The following is a 27,042-nucleotide window of genomic DNA, read 5'->3' as shown; positions in this document are numbered from 1 at the left end:
ACAGAGCTGGTGGCTGTTCACTGTAGTGAGAAAAAGGAGACGCAGCATTGGACCTCCACCCAGGCCCAGAATATAAATGCAGGATACCAGAAACTACCCATAAGGTCTGTCTATCAGAAGGGTTACATGATATAGCCTAATGCCTGGTGAACCTGATAAAATATTGTTTACTTTGCAGAAACATTTTCCAGAGCAAGTTAAATTAAGTTCACATTTTTACATAATAGCCATTATAAAGGAATTGAAGCAATTCCTCTTGAGTTCCATCCTGATGGAAGTGGCTTATTCAGATCATCTGCTTGGCGGCATACGAGAGAAGCACTCAAAGGACGCTGTAGAGGGTGGGTGGGGCTAAAATTAAATTGTTGTCTCAGGGCCAATCAATGAGGGCCAAACTTTCTGGGGGCTGTCTTGCATTTTGTGGGACACCACTAGCTCCACCTTCTGGACACAGATCCAGTTTCATTGCTATAATTCCACACATGCTATAGATAAATGTGGCTCAGCCTGGCTGTGTGGGTAAGTGGTGTTCCTCAAATGGTTAAGGACTACAACTAGGAGCTCTGCCTGACACACACACATACCTATGGATGCTTTGAACTACCAGGCAAAGTCCCAATATATTAGCAGATTTAAGATAAACAATAACTCTAAAGAGACATTGTCATATGTTAGAGATTCCTGACTCTTGTTTCTGTACATCCTTTTCAGAGGTATGTTCTGCTTTCAGAGCTCCTATAGGAACATCTTCAAACACTTAGACGCCTCCTCCAGAGATTGTTCTGCATGTTCGTAGCGCCACCTGCAGGAGGAATGTAGGAAGGGCACTGTGGAAGCAGCAGAGCTACTGACTCCAGCCTAGGCTCCTCTACTCTGCACCCCCCCCTTTATCAGTTACATTAACTGTACCAAATTTTTAAAAATGGTTTAGCATTATGTGTTTACCCACAAAAAGTTTTATCAGTAATATATCCAAAACCAACCAGTTTAAGTTGAGTAGCAGAGCTTTTTTTTCTAAGAGTGTATGTACTGACACAAGAGGAATATATGACTTGCGTTTCTGAAACATATCCATGTTCTAGGACAGACAGACCTACGCATAAACAACTTACGAGTATGATTATGAGTAACATGGCGAAAAGCGTTTTTAGTTTTATATAGAAACTGTACGATAGTTACTATTTTTCAGAGGGAGAAACTTATATGATTTTTGTTTGTTTTAAGAAACGCGGATGTTCCTACGATTGGTGTAAAATAAAATTTCAATAAATATAGACCAACCACAGACGGTTGCGGTAGTGCGCCGTTTCCTTTCAATCCAGGAACTGCCGGATTGTTTTGGGAAATGTAGTTTTATTCTTCTATGATCGAAAGGCTTTCCCACCACTCTCTTACCGGAAAAGACTACATCTCCCAACACGAATTCACGCTTGAGGAAGAATAGGAAGCGAAATCGGTAGGACTTGCATGTACAAGAAGGTAAGAACAAGCGGTATCGAGGCGTTAATAGAAGAGTTAGGTGACGCATGATGTATTTATCATTAGGTCTGAATGTCCGTATGCTTTTAGCCTTCGACATTATGTTAGCTAGCTAATAAGCGAGCTTTAGCCTAAATAATTAGCCTAGAAAATATGATGTATTTATCATAAAATAAAAAAAATCGACCTAGGCAAGGACCATAGCCGTGAACGCTGACCGGTTTTGACGGTCTGCTTTTAGTGTGAAACTTAGTTGGCGTTGTTGGATATTCGATTCCTGACCTTCACGGATGGGCTGACCCATTCGGACGGTGCCATGATCATTAAACTAGTAATTTTTCCCCTTGAACACCCTTAGACAGGACCAATGTCTGCTTTCACGTCACATCTTTGACACAACTGAAACTTGACAATGTAGGCAGTATTGTATTTTTTCTTTTTAATTTCATAAGTGTAATTATGGAAACCAAAACAGATTGGAAATAAGAAAACAAACCCTTTTAACAACTTCCCCAAATTTCAAGACTGGTTTCGAAAACTAAACCCTACAACTCGACTCATGAGCTCACTTCGGTTGTGGTAGTGATTTGCAAAATTAATTCCGACAACTCAAGCAATGCTCTGAGATGTGGTAATATGCCATATTTCGCCCAATGGACAGAAGAAAGCAGTGTCTGTGCTGTCTATGCAGTGTCTAAATATTAATACTGGGATTGCACTGAATATTCAGCGTCGCTGATCCCGAGCCAGTTACATGAAGTGTTTGCTCTCCAGATGATCAGTGTTGGCAAGAGGAACAGAGAGCGCTTACTGTTGTGTCTCTCGTGTGGTCTATAAAACTAAAAGGAATTCTGAGGCATGACTGTAGCTGTTCCAGATGAAGCACAACTTCTTCACTAGCATGAATGAGTACAGAACTTTTTTTCACTGAAGGATAGTGTAGGAATTAAAGTAACAAACATTCCCATTGTTTCTAAACTGCACATAGCTGCTCATAGCTCATTTGATAAAAGCTCATGATTTGTCCTTCCGCATTACAGCAGTGTGTTGCTGAACTGTAAAAATGAAATGGTACTCTGTCATACATTGTCAAAGAATGCTGGTGCTTATTTGGTGGGAAATTGTTTTGCATGCTTTGTTTTTGCAGATGCCCCCAGCTCATTAACTGTGCAATGTAGGCTGCAAAAAAAAAAAACAAGAGAAAAAATGTTAGTAGATATTAAAAATAGTGGATATTGATTGTGACAGTGACACACCAAAATTGGATTTCCATTTGTCATTTTTCTGCTTAACTTTTAACTTTTGGTCAAAGGTAGTCTTGTGTATTGCTTAGGCATGCACCCATGTCTTTCTCTCCTGTGCCTGAATTCTGCCTCTGTTTTTGGCCATACTTACAGCAAGACATGTTATTTAAAAATGTTTTTGCAGTGTTTGTTTGGTAGAAGTGTGGGTATTTTCAGATATGTTCTGAACAGTAGACCTCAGCCTTACGAGTATTTTTTTCCATCTACCAAAAACAGTGCTGTATATGGTTGCTGTCATTGCTATGTTTATTCTTTTTGTAATAGTAATAATAATTGTAATAGTACATTTTTGTTTGTCAGTAGTGTCTGTTGGGAGACAATATGTCCATTAAATTGTCGACTGCCTTGCGTGCTGTTAGGACATGTGGAATTGTAGCACACTGAATGAAGCTGTCTGAAATGTGAAGCATTAGGAAAATATCTCTCTTCATGTTCTGCATGCACTAGGGGGCGCCATGGTGCACTGCTTCCTCATCCACACACTGTGTCCCATTGGTGTGCTGTCCGCTGGGGGGAGCCGGGTCTTGTTCTCGCATGTGTTTGGTCCAGAGGACACAGTTGTGTTTGCACCAGACCGTGACCTGGGTCCAGAGGAGAGACGCCTGCTTCAGAAGGAGAAGCTTGCTGTGGTGGCTAGGTGAGAGGTTTGGTATGGAGGCAGCGCTGCATCCATCAGTGTCTGAAATGTAGACATTCAGAGCCTCTGTTCAAGACCTTGAACAGCATACTGTTATGCCTAGCTTCCTTGGCTGAAAATCAATGATGCAAAAATGGCTGTAAAGGGGAATAGCTAGCGTAGCTTAATTGTGTGTTGAGTGTGAGTGTATAGCAAAATAAACCCAAAAGTGGCATGAGGCAGACCTGGTAATCCAGGGTAGCCATGGTGAACTCATCAACACTGGGGATCACCTTACAGGCCAGTGCTGTCTGGTGAGCTCCCACAACCAACAGAAACCCAGTGGTGGCTTGTTCAGTTTAATTTTATTAAAAATGATGGAACCAAGATGACCGTCCAACTCCACACATCAAGGTAATGACAGCAAACAGGTGGCTCCAAACAACACAGTCTGGTGAGTCCCAGTGACACAAAACAGCCCAACAAACTAGAGTTGGGACCGATCCGATCCAGTGTCGGTATCGGGTGCCCATACTGACGTAATTCACTCATCGGATATGGACTGACGTTACCGATCCAGATTCCATAGTCTGATGTTTTTATGAATTATAAATATGTAGCCTAATCATGCAATTTTAAGCCCACACTCCGATTAACGCATTAATTAATTAGTAATTAAACAGTTCTACAAAGATATCCAGTAGTCCGCATATTTTTTTTTGTCTCCTAGAGTTCTATGAGTTAGACATACAGGCGGAGCGCTGGACCATTAGTCTGCAACTGAGTGAGCCAACTGTTAACTTTACTAGCTATCAACTCAACATGTCCTTAGTTTGGAGATATTTTAGTCCTGAATCACAGAAAAGCAAGACAGCAACTTGTAATGTGTGTAAAGCCAACATTCCGAGAGTTGGAAGTTGTGCTGCACCGTATAATACTAGGGCTGTACCCGACGACGGTCGACGACATTAAAGAATGCTAATTTGAACTTGAAATTGAACAATATATTATAATAATATATATGTTAACAGTTTAATTTACACAGTTACACAGTTAACAGTTTATATTTATATATTTAACAAATTCACATAATAAATAAAACCTAACCCAACGACAATGGTATCAATAATTGTCTCCCCGTCACTGGGGCCAGGGATGCCCACACTGCCGGATGATGTGCGCAAATAATTGAACACGGTGCATCCCTCTGCTTTCAAGTGTATCCCGTGCGTCGTCAGATGCTTCATTAAATTTTACATGTTCCCCCCCTTTACATGCAATTGTTTTTAAACATTTGTTGCATGTCCCAGTGTTGGAATCATTTTGAGTGAAATACAGCCACACTTTAGACACGTTTAGCTTTAGGCATTTTAACCGTATTTAAGGTAGCTACTAGCTAACGGTAGGCTACCTGCTGCCATCAGAGCAAGTTTAATGTTAACTAACGATCACATGCGGTGATGCTTCCGTTGCCTGTAACGTCCGTTTCGGAGCACAAGAGGGCAAATATTTCAATCGACAGCTGCTCAGGCATTCTTATCCAGGACGATTAACTGAAAATTGCTGCATTGCATAATCGATAAATCTATAAGGCATGTGAGAGAACCGTGTGTCACCGCGCCAAAAACAACTCCAAATAAGCCACAAAGTAAGTACAATCATGAACTCCATTGTGCTGTGCAAGAGCACTTTTCTTCAACACAAAAAGTCGCATCGTGATGATGTAAGCGTGCTCGGGCCCAGAACGTTAAGCGCAATTTGAGCGCAGGCCAGTGGGGGAATGGGGAGGGGGGACAGTCGTGCTTGGGCACGGTACAAGACAACTGGGCCTAGTGTGAGTATGCCCAAAGTGGCACTGAAATGAGGGACCAAAATTTGCTTTGCGATTTGGTCCGGTAGATACTGGTCCTATAGGAATATGGCACTGGGTTTCGGTACTCAACCCTAGTCCAGACTGCATCAAACCTAGTTACCAATATCTCCTTCCTGTTCCAGCTTTGCAGCCATGGATTTGTATTTCCTCTCCTCCCCTTAGGGTCAGTAGTTCACCCTTTTAGGCACACCTGGAAGGGAGGCTGCCTCTAGCTGTGTGGTGCCAAATAAAAACTGAAACAAAAAGTGTGTGTGTGTGATGTGTTGTGATCCATTCTTAACAGCACTTTGTTAAAGATGTGAATAAAACTGCTGAAAGGGAATTACTTGGTCTTAAAACATTTAGAAGAACGCTGAGACAAAGGAAGGCCATCCACAGTATTCACGAGTGTTTGTTAAGCTACATTGAGCATTGGATTCACAACAAATGGACAGTAAATCAGATTTCAGTGCAGTACTAAAAAAACAGGATAGTAGGGGCTTAGCAGAGAATACATAAAATAACTCACACTGTAGTAAAGATGGAAATTTACTAGCTTCCTAGCTGGTTTATGTACTTTGCAGGCAGTAATTTCCTGACAAACATCATTGTTGCAAATATTCTGTGTACAGTTATAAATGAGTTATTTTAAATCTCCTTGTTGGGGATGGGGTTGGGGACTCAAGGTGTCCAGTGTTTTTCAGATCTTCACTAAGCCCCTCCTGCCTCTCTCCAGGCAGGTGCAGAGCGCATGTGCCCTGTTGCGTGAGGCTGCGGGACAGCCTGCCATGGAGGCGGGGCTAGGCGAGGAGTTGGTGGCACTTCAGGAGGCGGAGAGTGGGGTGTTGCGGCTGGCTACAGGGGACCCCTTCCCCAGGGAACGCAGTGTGCTCTGGCTGGCTGTGCAGGCCCTGGGCTTCACGCTGGTCTGCGAGCCCCATGAGAACCTGCTACTGGCTGAGGGAACCCTACGCAGCCTGGCACGCCACTGTCTGGAGAACCTGCGCATGCTAGGCCCAGGGAGCGAGGTGGGGCAGTGGAAACAGAGGGGCATAGGGAAGGGGAGGGAGGACAAGGGATTGGAGGAGCAGAGAGGAGGGGATTGGAGAGGCAGAGGTGGGGGGGGGGGGGGGGGTGACTGGGTACTGTTTGTAGGAATGTGACAGAGTTTGGAGAAAAAGGAGACTCGGACAAGGGCAGGAGGGAGGCTTGGGAGAGACAAGGAGCATGGGGGTGGGAGTTGGGCAGAGTGAGGATGTGACCCTTGCACAACAGTGGAGCCAATACTGTGGAGCCCAAGAAGGTGAACACAAGAGTGTGATTAATGCAGGGGTTTCATCCTTTTCTGCTATGTCTTAACCAGTATGTGACTCTTCTGCAGGTTCTGCTAAAGAGTGACCGCATAGAGGCCCTGCTGCACCGCCTGCTGCCCCATGGACAGCTCCTCTTCCTCAACCACCGCTTCACCCACAGCCTGGAGAAAGAGCTGGCTGCATACATGGCCAAATGAGCACGATGTGGGGTGGGGCCAAACTCTAACACCACACCCCTCAGATCACTGACAGAGAGGGGAGAGGACTCTGATTGGCGGGCGTTAATAAGAAGTACACAGGAAGTACTCAAGGTCACAAGCTGTTGTGCTCAAGCATCTGTGGAATCACTTTTCCTGTCCCTGTGGTGTCCCCAGGCAGTTTTAATGAGGAGGACCTGCCACAATGCCTTTAGGCGATCAGACTGCCAAGGCAGAATCCACTACATGTCAGATATAAGCACTGAGCAGCAGTGGAAGTTGTAAATTGTCACTCTAGTATTTGGTGTTGCATCAAATTAAATAGGTCTGCCTTACTAATAACATTAATGTAGTTTGTAGTTTAAATGAAACAATAACAATAAAACATTGTTTTTTTGGTACTGTGCTGACTTTGTATGGCATTACATCCATAACTGTCTTATTCTGTAACTACATTATTTTCTCTTGGTGTTAATTGCCCCTTTATTGCCATGTGTCATGAAGTAGAAAGCAGAAACAGTGTTACCAGATGTCCACTAGGAGTCAGTGTTTGATCAAGCATTTTCTCTAGTGGTGATACTGGGGGGGGGGGGGGGGGAAGCAGGTGTTAAAATGAGTGAATCACTACCTTGAACAGATTGATGGAGAGTTGCTCCCAATGCAGTGTCTATGCTGTACAGCTCTCCTCTCTCTCTGTGCATTGACATTTTAATGAGGCTTTGAAAACTGACCAGAGCACTGTTAGCATTCCATGCACTGAACTCCCACAGAACTTTTTTCGCTCTTCAGAAGCACTTTTCAGGTAATAAGATTCAGCCAATCAAATTCAGTCATAAGACCAGCCCTCGAGACAGCTGGTGTTTGCAGACTCTGCATGTTTCAAATCTCCATTGATTGCTAATGAGTCAAGAGGAAAATGGTTGGGCATGTATCGGCCAAACCAGCCTAGCAAACATATATACCTCCTCCACAACATCAGGAGGATTCGTCCGTTCCTGACAACATACGCGACGCAGCTCCTTATCCAGGCCACAGTTCTCCCTCGACTGGACTACTGCAACGCTCTCCTTGCAGGCCTCCCAGCATGCACCACCCAGCCTCTCCAGCTCATCCAGAATGCAGCTGCCCGACTGATCTTCAACCTCCCCAAATTCTCCCATGTTACTCCCCTGCTGAAATCCCTCCACTGGCTTCCTGTCGCTGCCAGGATCAGATTCAAGACCCTGACCCTCGCCTTCTCTGCAATCAACAGGACAGCCCCTGCCTACCTCCAAGAACTCATCCAGCCCTACACACCAGCCCGACCCCTGCGCTCAGCAGCAACTGGACGCCTCGCTCCTTGCATAGTCAAGGCAGGAGGTGCTCGTTCTGCCGGACATCGGCGTTTCACCTACATCGCTCCCCAGTGGTGGAACGAACTCCCGGTCTCGCTACGGACAGCTTCTTCACCCCAGTCCTTCAGACGGGGCCTGAAGACACACCTCTTCAGACTCTACCTGGACTGACCCAGCACACAATTGCTGCCCCCCCGCCCATCAGTGCTGTCGTAAATTGCTGTGCTTTTTAAATTGTGCTTTTAAATTGTCTCTTGTTGCCGCCTTTACCTTGATGCTCATTGCGCCGTTTGAAGTTGTCGAAGTCCGCCGTTTGAAAGTGTATCGTATTAGTTGCCCTATAGGCTGTAATTGTACAAATCCAATAGTACTGTGTCCTCAAACAGACGCTGCTCTCAGCTGAGAACTGTCTCATTGTGGAACTGTACACATCCTGTCCCCGTACTGTCGCTATACTTGCTGTATGCACTTTTGTAAGTCGCTTTGGATAAAAGCGTCTGCTAAATAAATAAATGTAAATGTAAATATATATATATATATGGGGCACTCCTCAGGCTGGAAAGACTCACCCCGTTTGGGACCGGGATTTTATGCCATAATGTTTCAGCCTTGGGGCATTGCTTAGCTGTGATTGGATAACCGTTCTGATCCACAGTCCAATCGAAATGGCTAAATTTCTTTGTGTCTGCACTTTCCCCCACCCTTTCTCTGAGCTGTGTGTAACAGTGCAACAAGAAACTAGTTATTGCATAATAAAACAGGAAGGCAGTGTTGAAAGCTAACTGTCTGTTCACCTGTATCACCTTGGAGCAGGCGCTGTGAAGATATGATGTGTATTTCGTCAAGACGGGTTGATGTTGGACACATGATTACCGCTTCTAAATGATGTAAAGATAAGCGGATCTGCCTAGCACCTGATTGATGTGAACAAGCAGTTACCAGTCGTCAAGTAGGCTAGTTATCAGAATGACCCTCTTCAAATGCCCATTACTGTGGGCCCTGTGGCCGTTATGTTAATCATGCAAAGAATGCCGTTAAATGGATTATATATTTCATCAGAATTATTCTGAATGGCCTGAGGAAGTTATACCTAGACTAGAGCCTGTAGCGGAGAGAGTGGGGGGGCAGAGGGTGCAGCTGCCCAGGCCCACGGTTCTTCCAGTTACCTGCCTGGCTGAACATGCATTTTTTTGTCTAGTTGAATATTTTGAATAAAGTTTGTGTGTCTTGATTGCAGCAAAAAAACAAACAAATAAATAAATAAATAAATAGTCAGACTGAGGGCGTAAGGGTTTCGACTGACCTCTAGCTAAGTTTCTCGCCGCAATGTTTACTTTGAATGAGCAGAGACACAATTGTGCCCTCTGTTTGAGTGTCAAAGTATAGGAAATAGGCGGCTGTCTTTATTATTCCCATCGCCGTCACTGCTGAGGGAGCTGCGATATTTAGCTATTTTGAATGAGCAGAGACACAACAGAGTTACAGAAAACTTTATTCGCTGTCCAGTATCCTTGTGTAAGTGACAAACAGAAAAATTACACCTTCTGTTCAAGTCCCAAAGTAGGAACTAGGCGATTGCCGGCTGCGTTTTATTTCCCATCGCCGTCACTGCTGACGAAGCCGCGGTGTTTAAAAATGGTTACACGCAATGAGGTGTGCTGAAATAGCATACCTCATTGTAATCCACATTTTCCTCCGTTCCGCCCTTCCGTCTCCGTAAGTTTCCCCTTGGATCTGTCTTGCATCCCCATGCAGCCTGGGCCTGCTACAGATCCTCGCCCCCTCTGCAATGAGCCATCGGCTCTGCCCCTCTCTTGATAGTTTGTGTCTGCAAAGACTGCCTTATAATGCTCAATTCAACGTCATTCTACTGGGATCTTTGATATTAACGCATAAAAACTGCCTCTTTCCCACATCGCACATCATGATTCATAAGGCAAAAATAAACGGTAAGAATATCACCTCTTCTCCTCGGCACGTCAAAAGGGTAAAAATAGCCTATTTCATTTTTTAACAACTGACATTCAAGTTACATTCTCGTGCGTGTGTACCTGTGATACTCCATTTTACCTAGGTGAGTGTGTGTGCATGTTCAGAATGGGGGCTGCTTTGGATTGCGGAGGGCATCAGAAAGCGGATGAGCTATTGGGGTAAGACTTGTTACGGCATTTTTAAATGGCAAGTTGTGCGCTGCTGATGAGCACACACAAGGACGTTGCCCAACACATGTCTCCACAACACGGCTACACTGTGTAGCAGACTTAAATTCAGGTTCGGACTCAACCAACATTTGTGATCTTTATCAGTGAGCTGGAACTTAAATTAAGTCAGTGAGCTGAAACCTGAATTAAGTCGACACACGGTAACCAGACTGTGTGGACACAGACCAAAGTTTGCCTACCTTTCTGATACTTCTATTAGAAGTTAAAATGTTAATGAAACAATGCATATGTTATTATGGAATGATGTAGATATAGTTTATAGTGTTGATCTTTCAGGTCGTGGTTAGTCACTTTAAGTAACTCGAGATTAGGGCCTACCTTTTTTTCTTACCTTTGACCAAGGCAACTAGCGCTTCAATACGGCCAGGTCATCACTTACCGTAGCCTAATTTGCATTCCTTATACTAACAGACTGCGGTTCCTTTCGGATAGAATTAAGCATCTGAGGAAGAGTGACCTTTGAACGAACAGGGGTGAGAGTGTTCAGTTGCATGTGGCTGTATCATAAAGTGTTGGGATTTAGTGGCATACCGAAAAACCTATGACTTAGAGTTATGTTGGCGCCCTGCCTTGTGAGGCGAAGCTGTCAGCTGTCAACGACGAGGTGCTGTCTCTCCTCCACGCTGAGCACAGCAGAGGGCTTTCTGACTTCAAGGTAGGCATTTAATTACTCCGACCGTCTTTCTTTTTGACTTTGGCGGTTCTCGTCATAATGGCAGTTGACTTGTAAACCAAGTCCGGAACATCAGCTACTTCGGTAGAGTGACATACGCTTGAAAATGCCCTCTGTCTTAATATGTCTGTTTCTTTAGCAGGTTGTTTGTGAGTGGTGTGGATGTTGGAAGCTGACAGATCAGGCCATTATTTACTGCCGCAGAAATGCAAATTCCATCACGCAGACGCCAAGTTGCGGTGGCATCAGTCATTTCCCCCATGGCTGTCAGAATGATTAAACAACGAACGGGCCAGCCAGATGTCAATCCTGTCTCGTTTTGAACTGTGTTTGTTATCGCGCACAGCTGCTTTCTGAAGGCGTGGAATTGAAGAAACGGCATTTTCCATCAGCAATTCTGACCACCCGAAAATAGGCGTAGCTCGATTTTGCAACAAATACAATAACTAACGACAGTTTTGGCAGGATTGGTAGTGCAGACAACATTTAGAGTATGCATTAGTGTTGGGCGTTTGATGTAAAAAAAAACCCTTGGAAATGAAGGCCTCTTATTTTATAGTTTATTACCCACAAATGCCTCGCCTTGAAAGCTATTAAATGTCAAATTTGACGCTCTTATGATACTGACTTGGAGCCGTCAGAGCACAGGAGGCTCGGACTACATTAGAAGAGGGGGGAGATGCCGTGATTTGCATATCTGAGTCGAACATGCAGGGCAATGATACACTGTCCACGCTGTAATGTGTGTACACGTGCTGTGTCGCATTAACTGCTACCAACACTTTGCAGGTGTCGGTATGGAGCAAGTCGTTGAACTGTCGTCAAATTGTTACGTTTTATGCGGACACTAGCGATAATTAATGGCAAAGTCTCTGGTGGCTTCCAGTCCGAAAAAAATGCGTTTCGTATCTCTGAAGGGTAGGGAACGATGGTCACGTGACACAGTATGAGCGCATAAGGCGTGCATGAGCGCTGCGTACAGTTCACTATCAAAGAGGGGAAAGACAATTTAGCACCGTAAATTGAGCTGATGAGTTGAACAAATAGTTAAGTTTTGACCTCTGTGATCTAAGATGTAAGTGTATTATTTGAGAAAGCAATATTCTTTCAGTTAGTTCGTTCACAGCCAAGTTTCTCCGGAGTAAAATGTTCACATTTCTCTGAGTTCGCCAGCACTTCAGATGTTGGACGGAAGAACTTAAACGATTTGCTCTTAGCAAATATAGTGGAATGTTGGTGATCGTGACATTGGTGTCCACGTTTCAGCTGCTTCAAGTGACAGAAAAAAGCAATTCAATAATGCAGTAGTCTGAAATAATCGTCACAGCAGTAACTCCCACTTCTATCTTATTTTTGTAAGACTTAAAAAGAGCGCTTACATTTTTATTATACAGCTGAAGTAAATTGACAATAAATAAAAACATCAGTAGCCTATAAATCAGAATGGCTTAAGTTGGTCTATTAACATTGTCTTGAATGCAACATTGCATTAAAATGCTGCTTTTATGTCCACAAAAGCAGTCACAGTCGCTCCCAGTTCAGCGTTTGGTTGTTGCCTAAAATGCATTTCATGTTACGGAATCGTCGTCGTGCTGAATAAGGACGCATTCCAGCAGATAGTCTACAACAATAGCGGGGGTAAAAAAAACGCAACCATGAAACAACCCTCTTCAGAGACTGTTGGAAAGTAATTGATAGGCTCTGAGGCCGTGTCTGACACAACCTAATGACGGCTCAATCCAGTTTCGGCGCGCGTCAGAAGATCCACGCACTGCCTCCCAGCAGGGGCTGCCTCCCACTGAGAACAGAACAGCGGCGTGGGGTTCACTGCCAACGCCATATCAATTAGAGAGCGGTGCGGTGTTATGAACCTCTAACACAGCGTCCTTCACAGTCGGCGCGTTTTCCGAGGCTCGTGGTGCAACTCCGCTTGACCATGCCGCAGAGCGAAATAAATCCTTTGTTGGGACACGCAAAGTGGGTACCAGTACTCGACTGAACTAGGCCTCGTTTTCAAAACGTCGCTGTGATTGGCACGAGTATACCTCTCTCACATTGTCCTTCCTTCTGTTATTAAGAGACAGGACTTCCTCTGGACTCTTGACTCTTCATGAGTGGCCGCCGCTTTGACATTAAACACGAAGAGGAAAACAAAACAGCAGTCTGGCAAGCATATGCAATTGTAACAGTAGTTTTCTTTTTTAACCGCCGTAACAGAGACATCCAGAAGAGGTGACAGATATTAGTGCCCATGTGAAAGCGGTTCTCGGTTGCATGTGGAAAGAACTGTCAGAAACACAGCGGAAAGCCGGAGGCGTATGGGTTCAGACTCATGAAAATGGGGCCGTGCCTAAAACCATAACCTTCAGAGAAAAATGCGCTCTCTCATAGAGAAGCATGCAGTGTTGTCACCTTGTATCTGAATAGCACACCACAGTCATGTTTCTTAATAAAACCATTCCCCCACCGATATCAGCCTCGTGCTTCCACTGTCCCTACACGCACCGAGCGGTGGGTGTGTGGGATTTTAACTCTGCGATGAGGATAGTCAATCCCCGATTCATTTCTGCCCTCCTAATTTCACACAAGGCCAAAATGAGAACAAACGAGAGTGAAATATGATCAAAGGTAATTATGTAATTTATCTCAAGTGGCGCTTGGCCCGTTCTCTAATTAGAACGGATTCTGCGCCGCAATTCGGCTTCGAAAGGGACTGAGACGATTAATATTGTAATCTCTCAGCCAGGCGAAGGAAACGGAAGAACGTTGGGGGGGCAGCTGTTTTTCAAGGCCAGATTTATTTATTTATTTATTTATGAAACCGAGTGTTGTTCAGTTCGAAATGACAAAGCTGTTTTCTCATTTAATTCCTGAGAAACCACAGACTCCCGCTATGATGTGCTCGAAGATAACGGTCTCATTTTCATTTCCGCGTTCCTTTTCACTACCTGCCCAAATTGCAGTGGTTATGATTCATTCGAACAAGAGAACAAATCTTTTTTGTATGTGTCACAGAACAACGGGATATCAGAGATCCAGTGAGATGCTGAATGGAATACTCACCTTGTAGAAAGAGAAACAGACCACAGATAGCTTTGTGAATAAAACTGCCAATTGGCGAGGTTTATAGGCCGACAAGTAATATGCATAATTCCTTTTTCCTTGTTATTTGACTCTTTAGATTGTTTTTTTTTTCGTAGGCTACTGTCCAGCGTGGACCTCTGTAGTCAGAAACAGGTGAGACTTTTTAGGTCTAATGTTATTACTCCATTTTACCAGTAGAGGTCTCACATTGGTCAATAACACGTGCTGAAACGTGACTGATGTGTGAATGAAACCGACAGACTTACACCAGTATTAATACAAGACACACACACACACACATACACAGAAAGACACAAACACGCACTCACACACGCAAGCCAACCTGTCAGTAGTCAGGAGACATGACTGCATGTTACAAATATACTGTGATGTGTTGGGGGAGTGGCGGAGCCCAACCAGCATGCCTTGCGGACTCCATGTAAATAGTTGCCCACCGTGACTGTGTTTTGTGTTCCTTTTAGTTAGTCCTTCCGCCTAGTGTTATTCTTCAGAATCCACTCAAACACTACAATACAGTGCATATTCATTTTTAACATATATTTTTTAACATAAACTCAAGGTTACCTGAAAATAATAAATTTTGAGTTTTAGTGTTTTAAGATAAAATATCTCACAGAACAAAATTTCAATGTATCATTAGTAAGTCATTAGAATCTGGGAATTGGTCAAGGGATCTGAAATCCTTAGTAAGGCACAATGCTGGTCATTACATTGCATTTTGTCATTTACATTTGCATTTATTTATTTACATTTGTTCATTTAGCAGATGCTTTTATCCAAAGTGACTTACAATATGAGGAATACATTCAAGCTACAGTATGAAAGGAGGTCTTGTAGTAGGCATGAAGTACTAAGGGAGCTGTAAGGGATAAAGCAAGACAATGCAGACAGAAAGGTGAACCGGTAAGTGCTATAAGATAAAGTGCAACAGAATAAGGTGAGGGTTAGAAATGTTAGTATGTTAGGCAAGAAGGTGAGTTCGGAAGAGGTGAGTCTTCAAGAGATTCTTGAAGATAGAGAGGGACGCCCCTGCTCTTATAGCCTTTGGTAGCTCGTTCCACCAACGGGGAACTGCCTGCGAGAACTGCCTGGACTGGGCTTGCCTTGTGCATAGGGAAGGCAATGCCAGGCGAGGAACGCAGTGATCGTGATTTAGTCATTTAGTGATTTAGCAGATACTCTTATGCAGAGCAACTTACATAGGTTACAGTTTGATCCATTTATATAGGTGGATATTTTGTAAGGCAATTGTGGCTTAAGCACCTTGCACAGTCCCTCACTGGGACTTGGGATTTGCATGTTTATAGACATGCCATTCTGTTGTTAGTGTTGATTAGTTATTTACATTATTTACATTTACATTGCATGCACTGGAGGAGAGTTCCAAAAGGATAACAGACAAGATGCTGTAGAACAGAATAGAAAACTTTATATTTACACAAAAGTGCTAGGAATGTGTCTTCGTGCTAGTGCTTAGTGCACGACTTGTTTAAACATTCTCTAGTCAAGTCATACCCCTCCTCACCTCACTTCATTGGTTTCCTGTTATTGCTCGCATCAAGTTCAAAACCTTGGTGCTGGTATACAGGACAGTGAATGGGACAGCCCCCTCAAAGCAACAATTAGTCTTCGAACCATGTGTACCAATCCCAAGTGGGTTGCTTGTACTGGCCCCTCAGTGGTGGAATGAACTTCCCAAGAGGGTCAGGACAGCAGAATCACTGGCCATCTTCTAATGCAGACTGAGGACACCTCTTCAGACTGCATCTCAGTTTCCCTTTAATCCCCACCCCCTAACACCTGTTACTTGCACTACTTGTATAAGTTGCTGTTGGCCTTTTTGTATTATTGCCATAAGTTATGGATTTTATGTAATTTAATGGCATTATACACTACATGGACAAAAGTATTTGGCCACACCTGGTTTTCAGGGTTTGGGCTAGGCCCCTTATCTCCAGTCTTAATGCTTCAGCATACCAAGACATTTTGGACAATGTTATGCTTCCAACTTTGTGGCAAGAGTTTGGGGAAGGCCCTTTTCTATTCCAACATGACTGTGCCCCAGTGCACAAAGCAAGGACTATAAAGACATGGTTTGATGAGTTCGGTGTGGAGGAACTTGACTGGCCCGCACAGAGCCCTGACCTCAACCCCATCGAGCACACTGGAACACACAGAACTGGAACGGAGATTGCGAGCCAGGCCTTCTCGTCCAACATCAGTGCCTGACCTCATAAATGCTCTGCAGAATGAATGGGCACAAATTCCCACAGAAACATTCCAAAATCTTATGGAAAGCCTTCCAAGAAGAGTGGAAGCTGTTATAGAAGTAAAAGGGGGACCAACTTCATATTAAAGTATATGCATTTGAATACAATGTCATTACAATCTAATGGTCAGGCGTCCAAATACTTCTGTCCATATAGTGTATGTGATTTATGGTACTCTATGTAATTGAAGACTTTGCATAATTTCTAGACTGTCTTAGTGTCAAATCAGCACAAGAGGAAACTGAGAACTCATCTCTTCAAACTTTATCTCTGGTCTGCCTTCCTTTCTATCTATCATATCTATCCTTATTTTCTATTCCAAAAAAGCACTCTACACTAGTTTAGCACTTAACACAGTATCTTACTGACCTCTTTTAGTACTTTTTCAATAACTACTCTTAGCATTTTGATGCACTTACTGTATTTGGAAGTCACTCTGGGTACGAACATCTGCTAATGTAATGTAAGTTAACTTGTGGTGATGCATGAAATGGTGTTTTTCCATGCACTTGCTGGTCTGGGAGTGTTGTTAACCAGATCTGGCAATGTTGCTCATATAATTTGGAGGGATACACTTCTGTTCTCTTGTGCTGAAAGGTGTTCTGGATAACAGCATCTGCTAAATGCATGAAATGTAAAATAATGTAGTGCTACTCACATTCTTAAAAACAGAATGCAACATTCAACATCAATACCCCACAATAGAACAGGTTAGACAAAAAGTAAAAAAAAAAAAAAACATTTGGGGGATAAAAATTGAATCTATTCTTTATTCTTTATTGGGATCAGCATTAGCTTTCAGATCATGGTCACTAGTCTTCCTGGGATCCACTCAACAGCAATAACAATCAATTAAAACAAACAATATTAAAAATTCAGAAATAGTAATAGCCACAATAACATCTATTTAAGATTCATCAGATTTTGTTTTAGCGACTTTTTGAAAGAAAATCGATTTTTTGTATGTCTGATGTTGATTGGTAGCATATAGCAAAAGAAGCCCTATAAAGAACAGTTCTCATCATACAATTTGTTCGTGGACTTGGCACCACCAAAGGACTAGTACTCACTTGACGTGTATTATACCCATGACAAAAACCTGAATATACTAGTTTTTCGCAAAAGAAGTGTGGTGTATCATTCCAAATAAAATTTTGCATGTATAACAAAAGACAAGATTTTAATTTTTCCTCTGAAGTTAGCCATGATAATTGTTCATGGATCTCACACACATTAGCATGGAAAGAACAATGAAGAGCTAATCTGGCTGCTCTGTTCTGTGCAATTAGAAGTTTTTTTTAAATGTTTCTCAGCAGCACTTGACCAAACAACTGGGCAGTACTCCATATGTGACAAAACCAGTGACCGGACTACATCAATCGTAACAGAAGATGGAACATATGCAGAACATTTCCTTGAGATTGCAATACCTTTACCCATCGAGACAATGAGATCAATTTGATCAGACCAAGACAGTAAATTATCTAATTTAACGCCCAGTAATTTGGTTTTAGTGACCTGCTCAACTGATATCCCATCTATAGACAAATTGTGTGCAGCAGAGTTAGCAAGAACATTCTTACTACCAAATACAATGCATTTAGTTTTAGCAGTGTTTAGTACTAAGTTGTTCATTCTCACACATTTAGTAATGCTTTGCAGCTCAACATTCAGATTATCCCTCAGCTCCACTAAAGTTGGTGACACAGAACAAAGTAGAGTCATCTGCATACATTACTACATCAGAATTTTTAACAACATATGGTAAATCATTTATAAAAATTGAAAATAAAAGTGGACCCAAGCAACTCCCCTGTGGGGGAGTACTTTTTTGCTGTTAAAAAAACTGCCAATGAAAAATACTCGCTGTGTTCTGCCAGAGAGGTAACTCTTCCTCCAAGCAAGAGCTAAAGGGTGAAAAACCATAACATTTAAGCTTAGTCATTAGAATACTGTGGTCAATGACATCAAAAGCCCCTGTAAAATCCAAGAGCACAGCTCCACCTAGTTTCCTATCATCCATATGTGTCAGCCATTGATCAGTCATGTGTACCAATGCAGTGTTAGTAGAGTGCCCTGGTCTATAAGCATGCTGTGCTTTTGTAAGTAGTCCATTTCTACTAAAGTAATTTAACATTTGTTTAAAAATTATCTTCTCGAATATCTTGCTAAGCACAGGGAGTATACTAATAGGTCTACAATTAGAACCAGTAAAACCTGCTTTTCCATTCTTTGGTAAAAGGTATAATTTTAGAATCCAGACAGGTCCCACTAAGTAGACACTGATTAAAAATATGACATATTGGTTTGGACAGTTGTCTAGCTGCAATTTTAAAAAAAATTCCATCCAGGTTATCTATACCAGGAGATGTGTCATATGAGAGAGAGAGCAACATCTCTTCAACTGTGTCTTGATTAATGTTATCAAAATCAAAACAACATGTTTTATCCCTCATCATACTGTTAACAATGTTGCATGTTAGATTGCCATCATCTAGTTGCATGCAAAATCTTAAGCTGTCTACTTTGTTGATAAAGAAGTCGTTAAAGTAATTAGCTGCATCATATGGTCTGGTGATGAACTGACCAGCACATTCCACATACTTTTGAGAATTGTGTGACTTCCTACACATACTTTCATTCAAAGTTTTCCATAATTTTTTACTGTCCTTTACATAGCTGCAAATTCTTTGTTTATAATATACTTTCTTTTTGATATAATTTAACTTAATAACCCTATTTCTCAGCTTACAATAAAAACTAAAATCTAAAAAGCACCCTCATTTATGAGCAGCAACCTTGGCTTTGTCCTTTGTAAGCATTAGCGTTCTCAACTCATCATCAATCCATGGTGCACTACTGCCCCTTACAGACCTTTTTCTAAGTGGAGCATCCTCATCCACCAACCTCTAATTTGTCCATGAAAATTTTCTAAGCAACGTTTACATCATTTTCCTGACATACATTAGACCACTGTAAATCATTAACATTGTTAACAAATGAGTCAGCAATAAATCTTTTATATGACCTGCGGTAAACAATCCTAACTCCAGACTTGGGCATTTTAGTCTTTCTTGTTAAAGCAATCAAATTATGGTCACTGCATCCCACTGCCACTACTAGTCCAACTACTAGTGAATGGAGAAATAGACTCAACTAGTTATGTAATACATGGCTTTTATGACAGTTGCAGTTAAAAGGAAGATGACAACATATGAATTAATGTATGCATATGAGGGTCCTTGTGGGCTATATCACCTCAGATACCTCAATCAAGGGAGCAAATTCCCTTGATTGCAGTTGGAACATCAGCTGTTCTGCAGTTGGAACATCAGCTGTTTTGAATCCGGCAACAACATAAAGATCGCACAGCATCATGTCACTGAAGACAAGGACCTCTGGGGGAACATTTGTCATGGGAAAGGATGACAGCGCATAGCTGAAAAAGGAGGAGGCTCAACACTGACAACAGTTTTGTCAAAAATACAAATGATGCCCAAAAATGTGCAAAAATGCTCTTTTAGGCAGAGTCAGGCTGCAAAATAGCACTGGCATGATGGAGCATGCAAGCTGGCCTCCAGAACCAAGCTGACATTCTCCATGAAAAAATATTCCATCTTATGATGTGTGTGTTAAAATATAAAATGTAGGGATTACGCCTTGCTAAAAGTCACGAATAAATCCACACATTACAAATCTGTCAATCACTTCCACTTTTATGTTAGGTAATTACATGCTTTGCCTTGGCTGGTTGATTTTTAACGGTTGTTCAGACAATCTGAGAGAAAAAAAGGCGCAGCACTTTGTGACCAAGCTCACATTGTGTAAAAGGAATATGTTACCCCCTCCCCACTCGTACAAATCATTGAATTCCCAGGCCCCAGGTGGCTGAGGAGTCTAGCAGACTGGCTGAAGGGCTTGGGTGGTGCCCCGCTGTGATTGGTGAGGCACACACAGCTGGGAAGTGGGTAGTTGGCACTCATGTGATCATGGCAGCCCAGCCATCCTTACCCTTGTCTAATCAAGAGCCACCTCTCTGTCCATCAAAATCATAATCTTGTTCTAGCCTCAAAAGAAGTTGTTTGGATGTTTCTTTTTTGTTTTGCTATTTAGCATTCTATTTACACGTTTACCCCTTTTCTCACCTAATTTGGAATTGGTGATCATACAAATCTAGGTGCCTCTTTGCCACGCACTGTGTTTGTAGTGGAGTGCTAAAGTGAGATGAATGTAATCCTACGATACCCTCACTAGCAGCCAATGGATGTTTTACACACTATAAATGTGAATGCCAACTGGAGGATAAGCAGGTGTTCAGTGACATCATCTGACCAACTGGCAGATGCCTTACAACACACAGGAGCATGCTACAATAGCCAGGCGAGCAGACTCTAACTGACAAAACAAAGACAATTGTGTCATGCCTCTATGGAATCCCAGTCACTGTAGATGAATGACATGACATAGACTTGTCTGGGTGTGAACTGCAGGACTCAGACTGTGATATTCCTAACTGGGTAAGTGGGATATTAACAAACCATATAAAATGAAGACAGCTATTTTGTGCACAAACATTTATCAGCAACAGAATTATATTACAACACACTTAACTATGTTGTCCGATGTTGTCTGATTTCTCTCAGAAATTACTTGGTTAATCCTTTACAAGTTAACATGTTTGTTAAAAAATTGTGTGTACTATTGAAAACAATGCATTTGAAGATAAAACTCACCCCATCTTCATTTGGTGAATACTGGGATAGTTTATCATGAATGCTTTACTCACTGAATGTTTTATAACATTGCTTGCACGGAAGGCTGAAAATAAGGAAGAAAACAGAATTAATGTGAGAAATAAATACTTATAGATAATGAAATATTAATAATTATTCTTTAACATTTGGGAACTTAAGAAACTTTGTTCTTTTGTTAAAATGTTCAGACCATATTCATACATGTCTATTTGTTTTATAATGCATCATGCCAATGTATAATGTTCTGGCAGTTTATAGCTGTTTTACAGTGTATTTGGAATTGGTTGGAGTGGGGGGGGGGGGGGGGGGGGGGGGGGGGGGGGGGGGGGGGGGGGGGGGGGGGGGCAGCCGTCTGTTAGAGGCCATTGGCTTGCTGAGAGTATCTTTGCACTTCAAAACTACTGCCTTCACTTATGTTGGGAACATGCTTGTTCTGGTGTCTTGCATGCAGTGAGGATTGGGAGATGCTTCTCTGGATTTACCAGTGTGTTTTGAGACATCTGCCACTATATGCCTGGATATTTGTTTTGTTCCTTTTTCACAAACCATGTGCAAAGAATTTGGCCTGATGTTTGGAAAGCACACTGACTCAGTGCTTGGAAAGGGATATGAATACAGCTGTGAAAATGTGGGTGGAACCTGCATCCCTGCATTATAGTGTCTCACACACAGTATTCAGGCCATATCTGTTTTGATTTATAATATGGCAGAGCATTGCTACTGTATACATTTCACATGCCTGTCCTGTCTCTGCATGATTTGTGCACCATGAGAGCAATTGAGTCAAATCTGAAGTGAGACTCTTGTCTTTCCACCTGGCCCCATAAGCTGCTGTTCTTTAGACTTCCACTCTGCAGAGTTTCATCATCGTTGTGTGAATTTGGAGGCATTTTAAATTTGCCCTTGTGTGTTTTAAGAAGGGCAGCTGCTCCTCAGACACTTGTGAGCTCTGGGACCTCCTGTAATAAAAAAGTTTCTACACAGAGACCAGCCATGTAAGTCTACATTTGAGCACCAATTATTGAGATGTAAGCCTATTTTTCGAACATGATTTTTCCCCTACTGAATACCACACTGACAGCCCCAGCAGGCCAGATAAAGTACCAGTGTTGGTAACTAGGAAGATGCATTTAAGACATGACATTTAAATAACAAATTAAGGAAAACCACATGTGCACACAAGGATTTGCTACATTTGGAATGTCAAAGAATTCTCCATTTCTTAAAGTGTAAAAATGTGATTGGAAGTTTTGCCATGTACCTATTTATGACCAAGGTAATGGTGTTGTACTGGTTGCCAATATTCTAATACTAACCAAATATGATGTGATATGTGTGTGTGTGTGTGTGTGTGTGTGTGTATGTGTGTGTGCGTAAAATGGAATCCTCCGGAGCTACAGAGGCATCTGAAAACTTCCTGTTTCCCTGGACCATGAAAGGAGGTAACACACAGAAGAAAAAAAGTTTTTTGTTCCTATTTATTCAGGAGTATGAATGAAGATGGAGGGCACAGTATATTCTACAGATTTCTGAAAAATGTGCAAAGTAATACAGTACAAATAAATATTGAGATTTTTATTTATTTAATGATCATCTTGGGTCTGTACACAGCAGGATTGTACACAGAAGAGGCTGAGGTGGACTCTGTCCTTAGTGCTAAAGTACAGGTGAGATGAATACTCTCCTTAGCACTAAAGCACAGGTAAGACGGATGCTCACTTTAGTGCTGAAGCACAGGTGAGGTGGACAGTCTCCATAGACTTGCCTTAATGCCTCAGGCTAGGTAAGATGGATGCCCTCCTTAATGGTAAAGTACAGGTGAAATAGATGCTCTCCCTACTGCTAATGCATGCTCCAGCTGATGCTAAAAGCTTGGAGTATTACTGTACCTATTTTTAGAAAATTATTTATTATTCATGAAATGCAGTAATGTAACTCCTGTTTTGACATTCAGGGATTTATTAAACAACAACAAGCAATTACAATTCATTCCTGAAAAGCAATTCAGCCTCAGGACCTTTCTGTTCAAAAGTGAGCATTCAGAAATATCCACATCCAACTTCCTTCCTTGTAGGATTTATAATTTATCATTTATAATATTATGATTATAAATTAATTATTTTTGTTTTCAAAAAAATATATCAGTATTGGAGGAAATAAAACAATTTTAGGACTCAATTGGGTGGATGTTTTTGACATGTGCAGAAAAATTGTTCTTTTCTAGTTTTCAGAAAAATGACCACAGCTCTTGGAAGTGCCTCATGCTGACATGACAGGTTAAAGACAGTTGCGCTTGGTGGAAAACCTTGCAGAAGGCTACCCGATGCCAGTGAGAGGCATGCGATTGATTGCAGCAGAGTGTGCCTCAGAGCTGGAAGGGAAGTCAGAAAGACGGAGCTGCTCTGTGACTGTGTTCCCAACCCAAGTGCAGTAATCCTTCAAAAGATTATCAGATCGATCATGGGGGCACACTGCCCAGCCCTAATGAAAGCCATCCTACCTGCAGGTGCTGCTTGTCAGAGGCGATTGCACTAAGCGCGGCTCTGACTCACAGGTGACCAGCACAGATTCCAGAGGCTCATGACTGTCACAAGGGTGTTTACATGTATATAGCTGATTTACGCATGCTGATTTGGCAGATTTTTTATTGATATGTAAAGGATGGCAGTGCACATAATGGACAAATACAGCGAGAAACATCTTTTTTACTGAAACCTTGCCTATATATACACAATGAGACAAAACATTATGACCACCTGCCTAATATGCTGTTGGTCCTCCGTGTGCTGCCAAAACAGCGCCGACCCGCCGAGGCATGGACTCTTCAAGACCCTTGAAGGTGTCCTGTGGTATCTGGCACCAAAACACTAGCAGCAGATCCTTCAAGTCCTGTAAGTTGTGAGGTGGAGCTGCTGTGGATCGGACTTGTCGGTCAAGCACATCCCACATATGCTCAATCGGATTGAGATCTGGAGAATTTGGAGGCCAGGGCAACACCTTGAACACTTCATCATGTTCCTCAAACCATTCCCAAACAATGTGTGCAGTATGGCAGGGCGCATTATCCTGCTGAAAGAGGCCACTGCCATCAGGGAATACCATTGCCATGAAGGGGTGTACCTGGTCTGCAACAATGTTTAGGTAGGTGGTATGTGTCAAATTGACGTCCACATGAATGGCCGGACCCAGGGTTTCCCAGCAGAAAATTGCCCAGAGCATCACACTCCCTCCACCAGCTTGTCGTCTTCCCGTAGTGCATCCTGATGCCATCAGTTCCCCAGGTAAACGGCGCATACGTACACGGCCATCCACGTGATCTTAAAGAAAACGAGATTCATCGGGCCAGGCAACCTTCCTCCACTGCTCCAAGGCCTAGTTCCGATGCTTGCATACCCATTGTAGGCGCTTTCAATGGTGGACAGGGGTCATCATGGGCACTCTGACCAGTCTGCGGCTACACAGCCCCATATACAGCAGGGTGCGATGCACTGTGTGTTGTGACACATTCCTCCCGTAACCATCACTAAAATTTTTTGTGACTTGTGCCATAGTAGACCTTCTGTCGGTTCTGACCAGAAGGGATAGCCTTCGTTCCCCCACACTTCGATGAGCCTTGGACACCCAACACCCTGTTGCCAGTTTGTGGTTTGTCCCTCCTCGAACCACTGTCGGTAGGTAGTCACGGCTGACCGGGAGCACCCCACAAGCCTTGCCGTTTCAGAGAGGCTCTGACCCAGTTGTCTGGCCATAACAATTTGGCCCTTGTCGCGCAGGTCTTTACTCTTGCCCATTTCTCCTGCATCCAACACGTTTACTACGAGAACTGATTGTTCACTTACCATCTAATCTACCCAGACCTTGACATGTGCCGTTGTTTGGAGATGATCGTTATTCGGTTCACCTGTGAGTGGTCATAATGTTTTGGCTCATCGGTGTATTTTTACATTACTTCATATGTTGTGCACATCTGTCTTCTGGCTGCAGGTCATGGTGTATGTCCTGGGGGCACGTGGTAGGGGTAGATAACCTGAGGGTCTGTAGATTGGGGGTAGTTAGGGTTGGTTGGAGTGGATATTCTGAGAGTATGTGCAGTGATGGTGGTTATGCAGGCCGTGTAAGGCATATTAAATTCTGGTATAGTTGCAGAGACAACCTCCATTTAACTAAGGCAACACAAACCAACCCTTTCATGCTTTCCTCGTGGGTGGACTCTTCTGGATTTTAACCTTGGAATTCACCTCTGAACTTGTGTGGCCCAGCCCATGTCTTGAAAACCTGTAGCCCTGCCCCAAGCCAGGAATGCTGGGCATCTTCACATTTGGGATTTTCTTTGCGTTTTAATTTTTCACCACATTGGTTCTATAATATTACATAATTTACCATGTGTTGATGGTCTTAGAATGCTGTCTTATTGTAACAGAGCTACCTAACCTTTCAATTGGACATTTTATTTGAACAAAGCAAGCAAAGCAAGTTTAATACAACTTTCCCTTCTGTCTACAAATATGAAAATAAAATACATGCTATGATCATTCTATATATTGAACTCCCAAGTGCGATCCAGCCAAATTTTCCCCTTGACCCACTGTTTTGATCACTTGTAATTGAACAGAACCAGAGGCAAACAGAGTAGTAAACCTTTTGAGGTACGGTCAGGTTTATCAATGTGAAACATTTAAATAATCCCATAGAGGTTCATGTTTATCAGTGTGAATCATTTAAATAGAAGTGCAGAGGTGCAGGTTTATCGGTGTGAATCATTTAAATAAACCTGCGGAGGGGCAGGTTTATCAGTGTGAATCATTTTAAAAAATCTGCTGAGGTTCAGGTCTGTTGGTATGAATCATTTAAATAGTGAAGCGCTATGTTTGAGACAATTAACATCCATGCAAAATCAATAAGCAGGCCTTGGTTAAAAAGCCAAACTCGGCAGCACAACAGGAACATCCCTGACCCTCATACAGTAAGTGCGATCATAATCACCATCATAATAATAAAAAGGCAGGTGTGAGAATCATCGTCCTCTGGGCTACTGTTAATGGGTGCTCTCACCTCCCATCCATCGGCTGCTGCTCGGAGGTCTGCCACCGGGGGGTGCCGCAAATGGCTTCCAACAGTAATCAGAAACCGGATTAGAGAGCCCCTACTCTCCAGCAAGAGGATGGGTCATTAAAAAATGACACTTCATTTCCATTTGGAGCTGTTCTGATGGCTCAGGATCCCCCCACCAGCTGCATGGGAATTTGATTTCTGAGCTCGGTGAAGCTGCGGGTAGGGGTTAGTCTTCAGGGGGGATCATCAAAGAGATTACATTCTGCCCACACAGGCCTTGTGTCCAGATGATGGCTGTAAATAAGCAGGTAATGGACTTTGGATCCTCATACAGAAACAGTGCACCTTCACGTTGCAGAGATTCATCATCTCATAATTGGGTCTTGCTTGTACATTAGTGTCGGCCCCTCGTGGTTAGCTTGAGGTGCTAACCGTGTCATCTCCTTCCGCTGTCTCGTCAGTGTGAAAGTAAGGACTTACAGGAGGAATGAGGTTTATGAACAACGCTTTAAAGCCAAGAAAGTCAAAAGAAGCATGGCGCAGTTGGGCCATTGAGTGGCTTCTCTGTCAGTGTTTGCTAGAGAGCTAGGGAAACTGACTTAGCTTGGATTGATCAGGTCAGGTGCACAAATGGATGTGGGGGCTCCTCACTGGCTGTGCGATAAAGAGAGGAGATGGACCAGGCCTTTTCTGGCCACATCAGCCAGCCACAGTCCTTAACAGTGAACCACAATGGGAGCTGAATGCTACACAGAAACTGCTCAAAAGCGGCTAAACACTGTGCAATGACTGCGCATTAGGCTCACATTGCTGCTCTGCGCAGTGACTGTGCGTGACCCAGTTTGGTTTGGGTTATTGGAGTATTCCATCA

At 42.8% G+C, this 27,042-nt stretch overlaps 1 protein-coding gene across 3 annotated transcripts; it reads left to right on the top strand.

Annotated features, from left to right (window-relative positions):
* Positions 1-1,447: 1,447 nt before the first annotated feature.
* On the top strand, positions 1,448-7,087 carry ap5s1 (adaptor related protein complex 5 subunit sigma 1). Of its 3 annotated transcripts, none has more exons than XM_036517146.1 (4): positions 1,448-1,479; positions 3,231-3,420; positions 5,988-6,279; positions 6,633-7,087. In XM_036517146.1, the coding sequence occupies exons 2-4, from the start codon at positions 3,239-3,241 to the stop codon at positions 6,759-6,761; spliced, it is 603 nt and encodes a 200-aa protein (XP_036373039.1). In that variant the 5' UTR covers positions 1,448-1,479; positions 3,231-3,238; the 3' UTR covers positions 6,762-7,087. The 3 variants fall into 3 exon arrangements, with proteins under 3 accessions (XP_036373039.1, XP_036373040.1, XP_036373038.1); XM_036517147.1 differs by lacking the exon at positions 1,448-1,479 and adding an exon at positions 1,494-1,514; XM_036517145.1 differs by lacking the exon at positions 1,448-1,479 and adding an exon at positions 1,496-1,545.
* The last annotated feature ends 19,955 nt before the right edge of the window (positions 7,088-27,042 follow it).

Source organism: Megalops cyprinoides, chromosome 22 (assembly GCF_013368585.1).
Source record: "Megalops cyprinoides isolate fMegCyp1 chromosome 22, fMegCyp1.pri, whole genome shotgun sequence".
Taxonomy (NCBI): domain Eukaryota; kingdom Metazoa; phylum Chordata; class Actinopteri; order Elopiformes; family Megalopidae; genus Megalops; species Megalops cyprinoides.
Note: the sequence above shows the minus strand (reverse complement) of the source record. Positions and strands in the feature narration are given on the sequence as shown.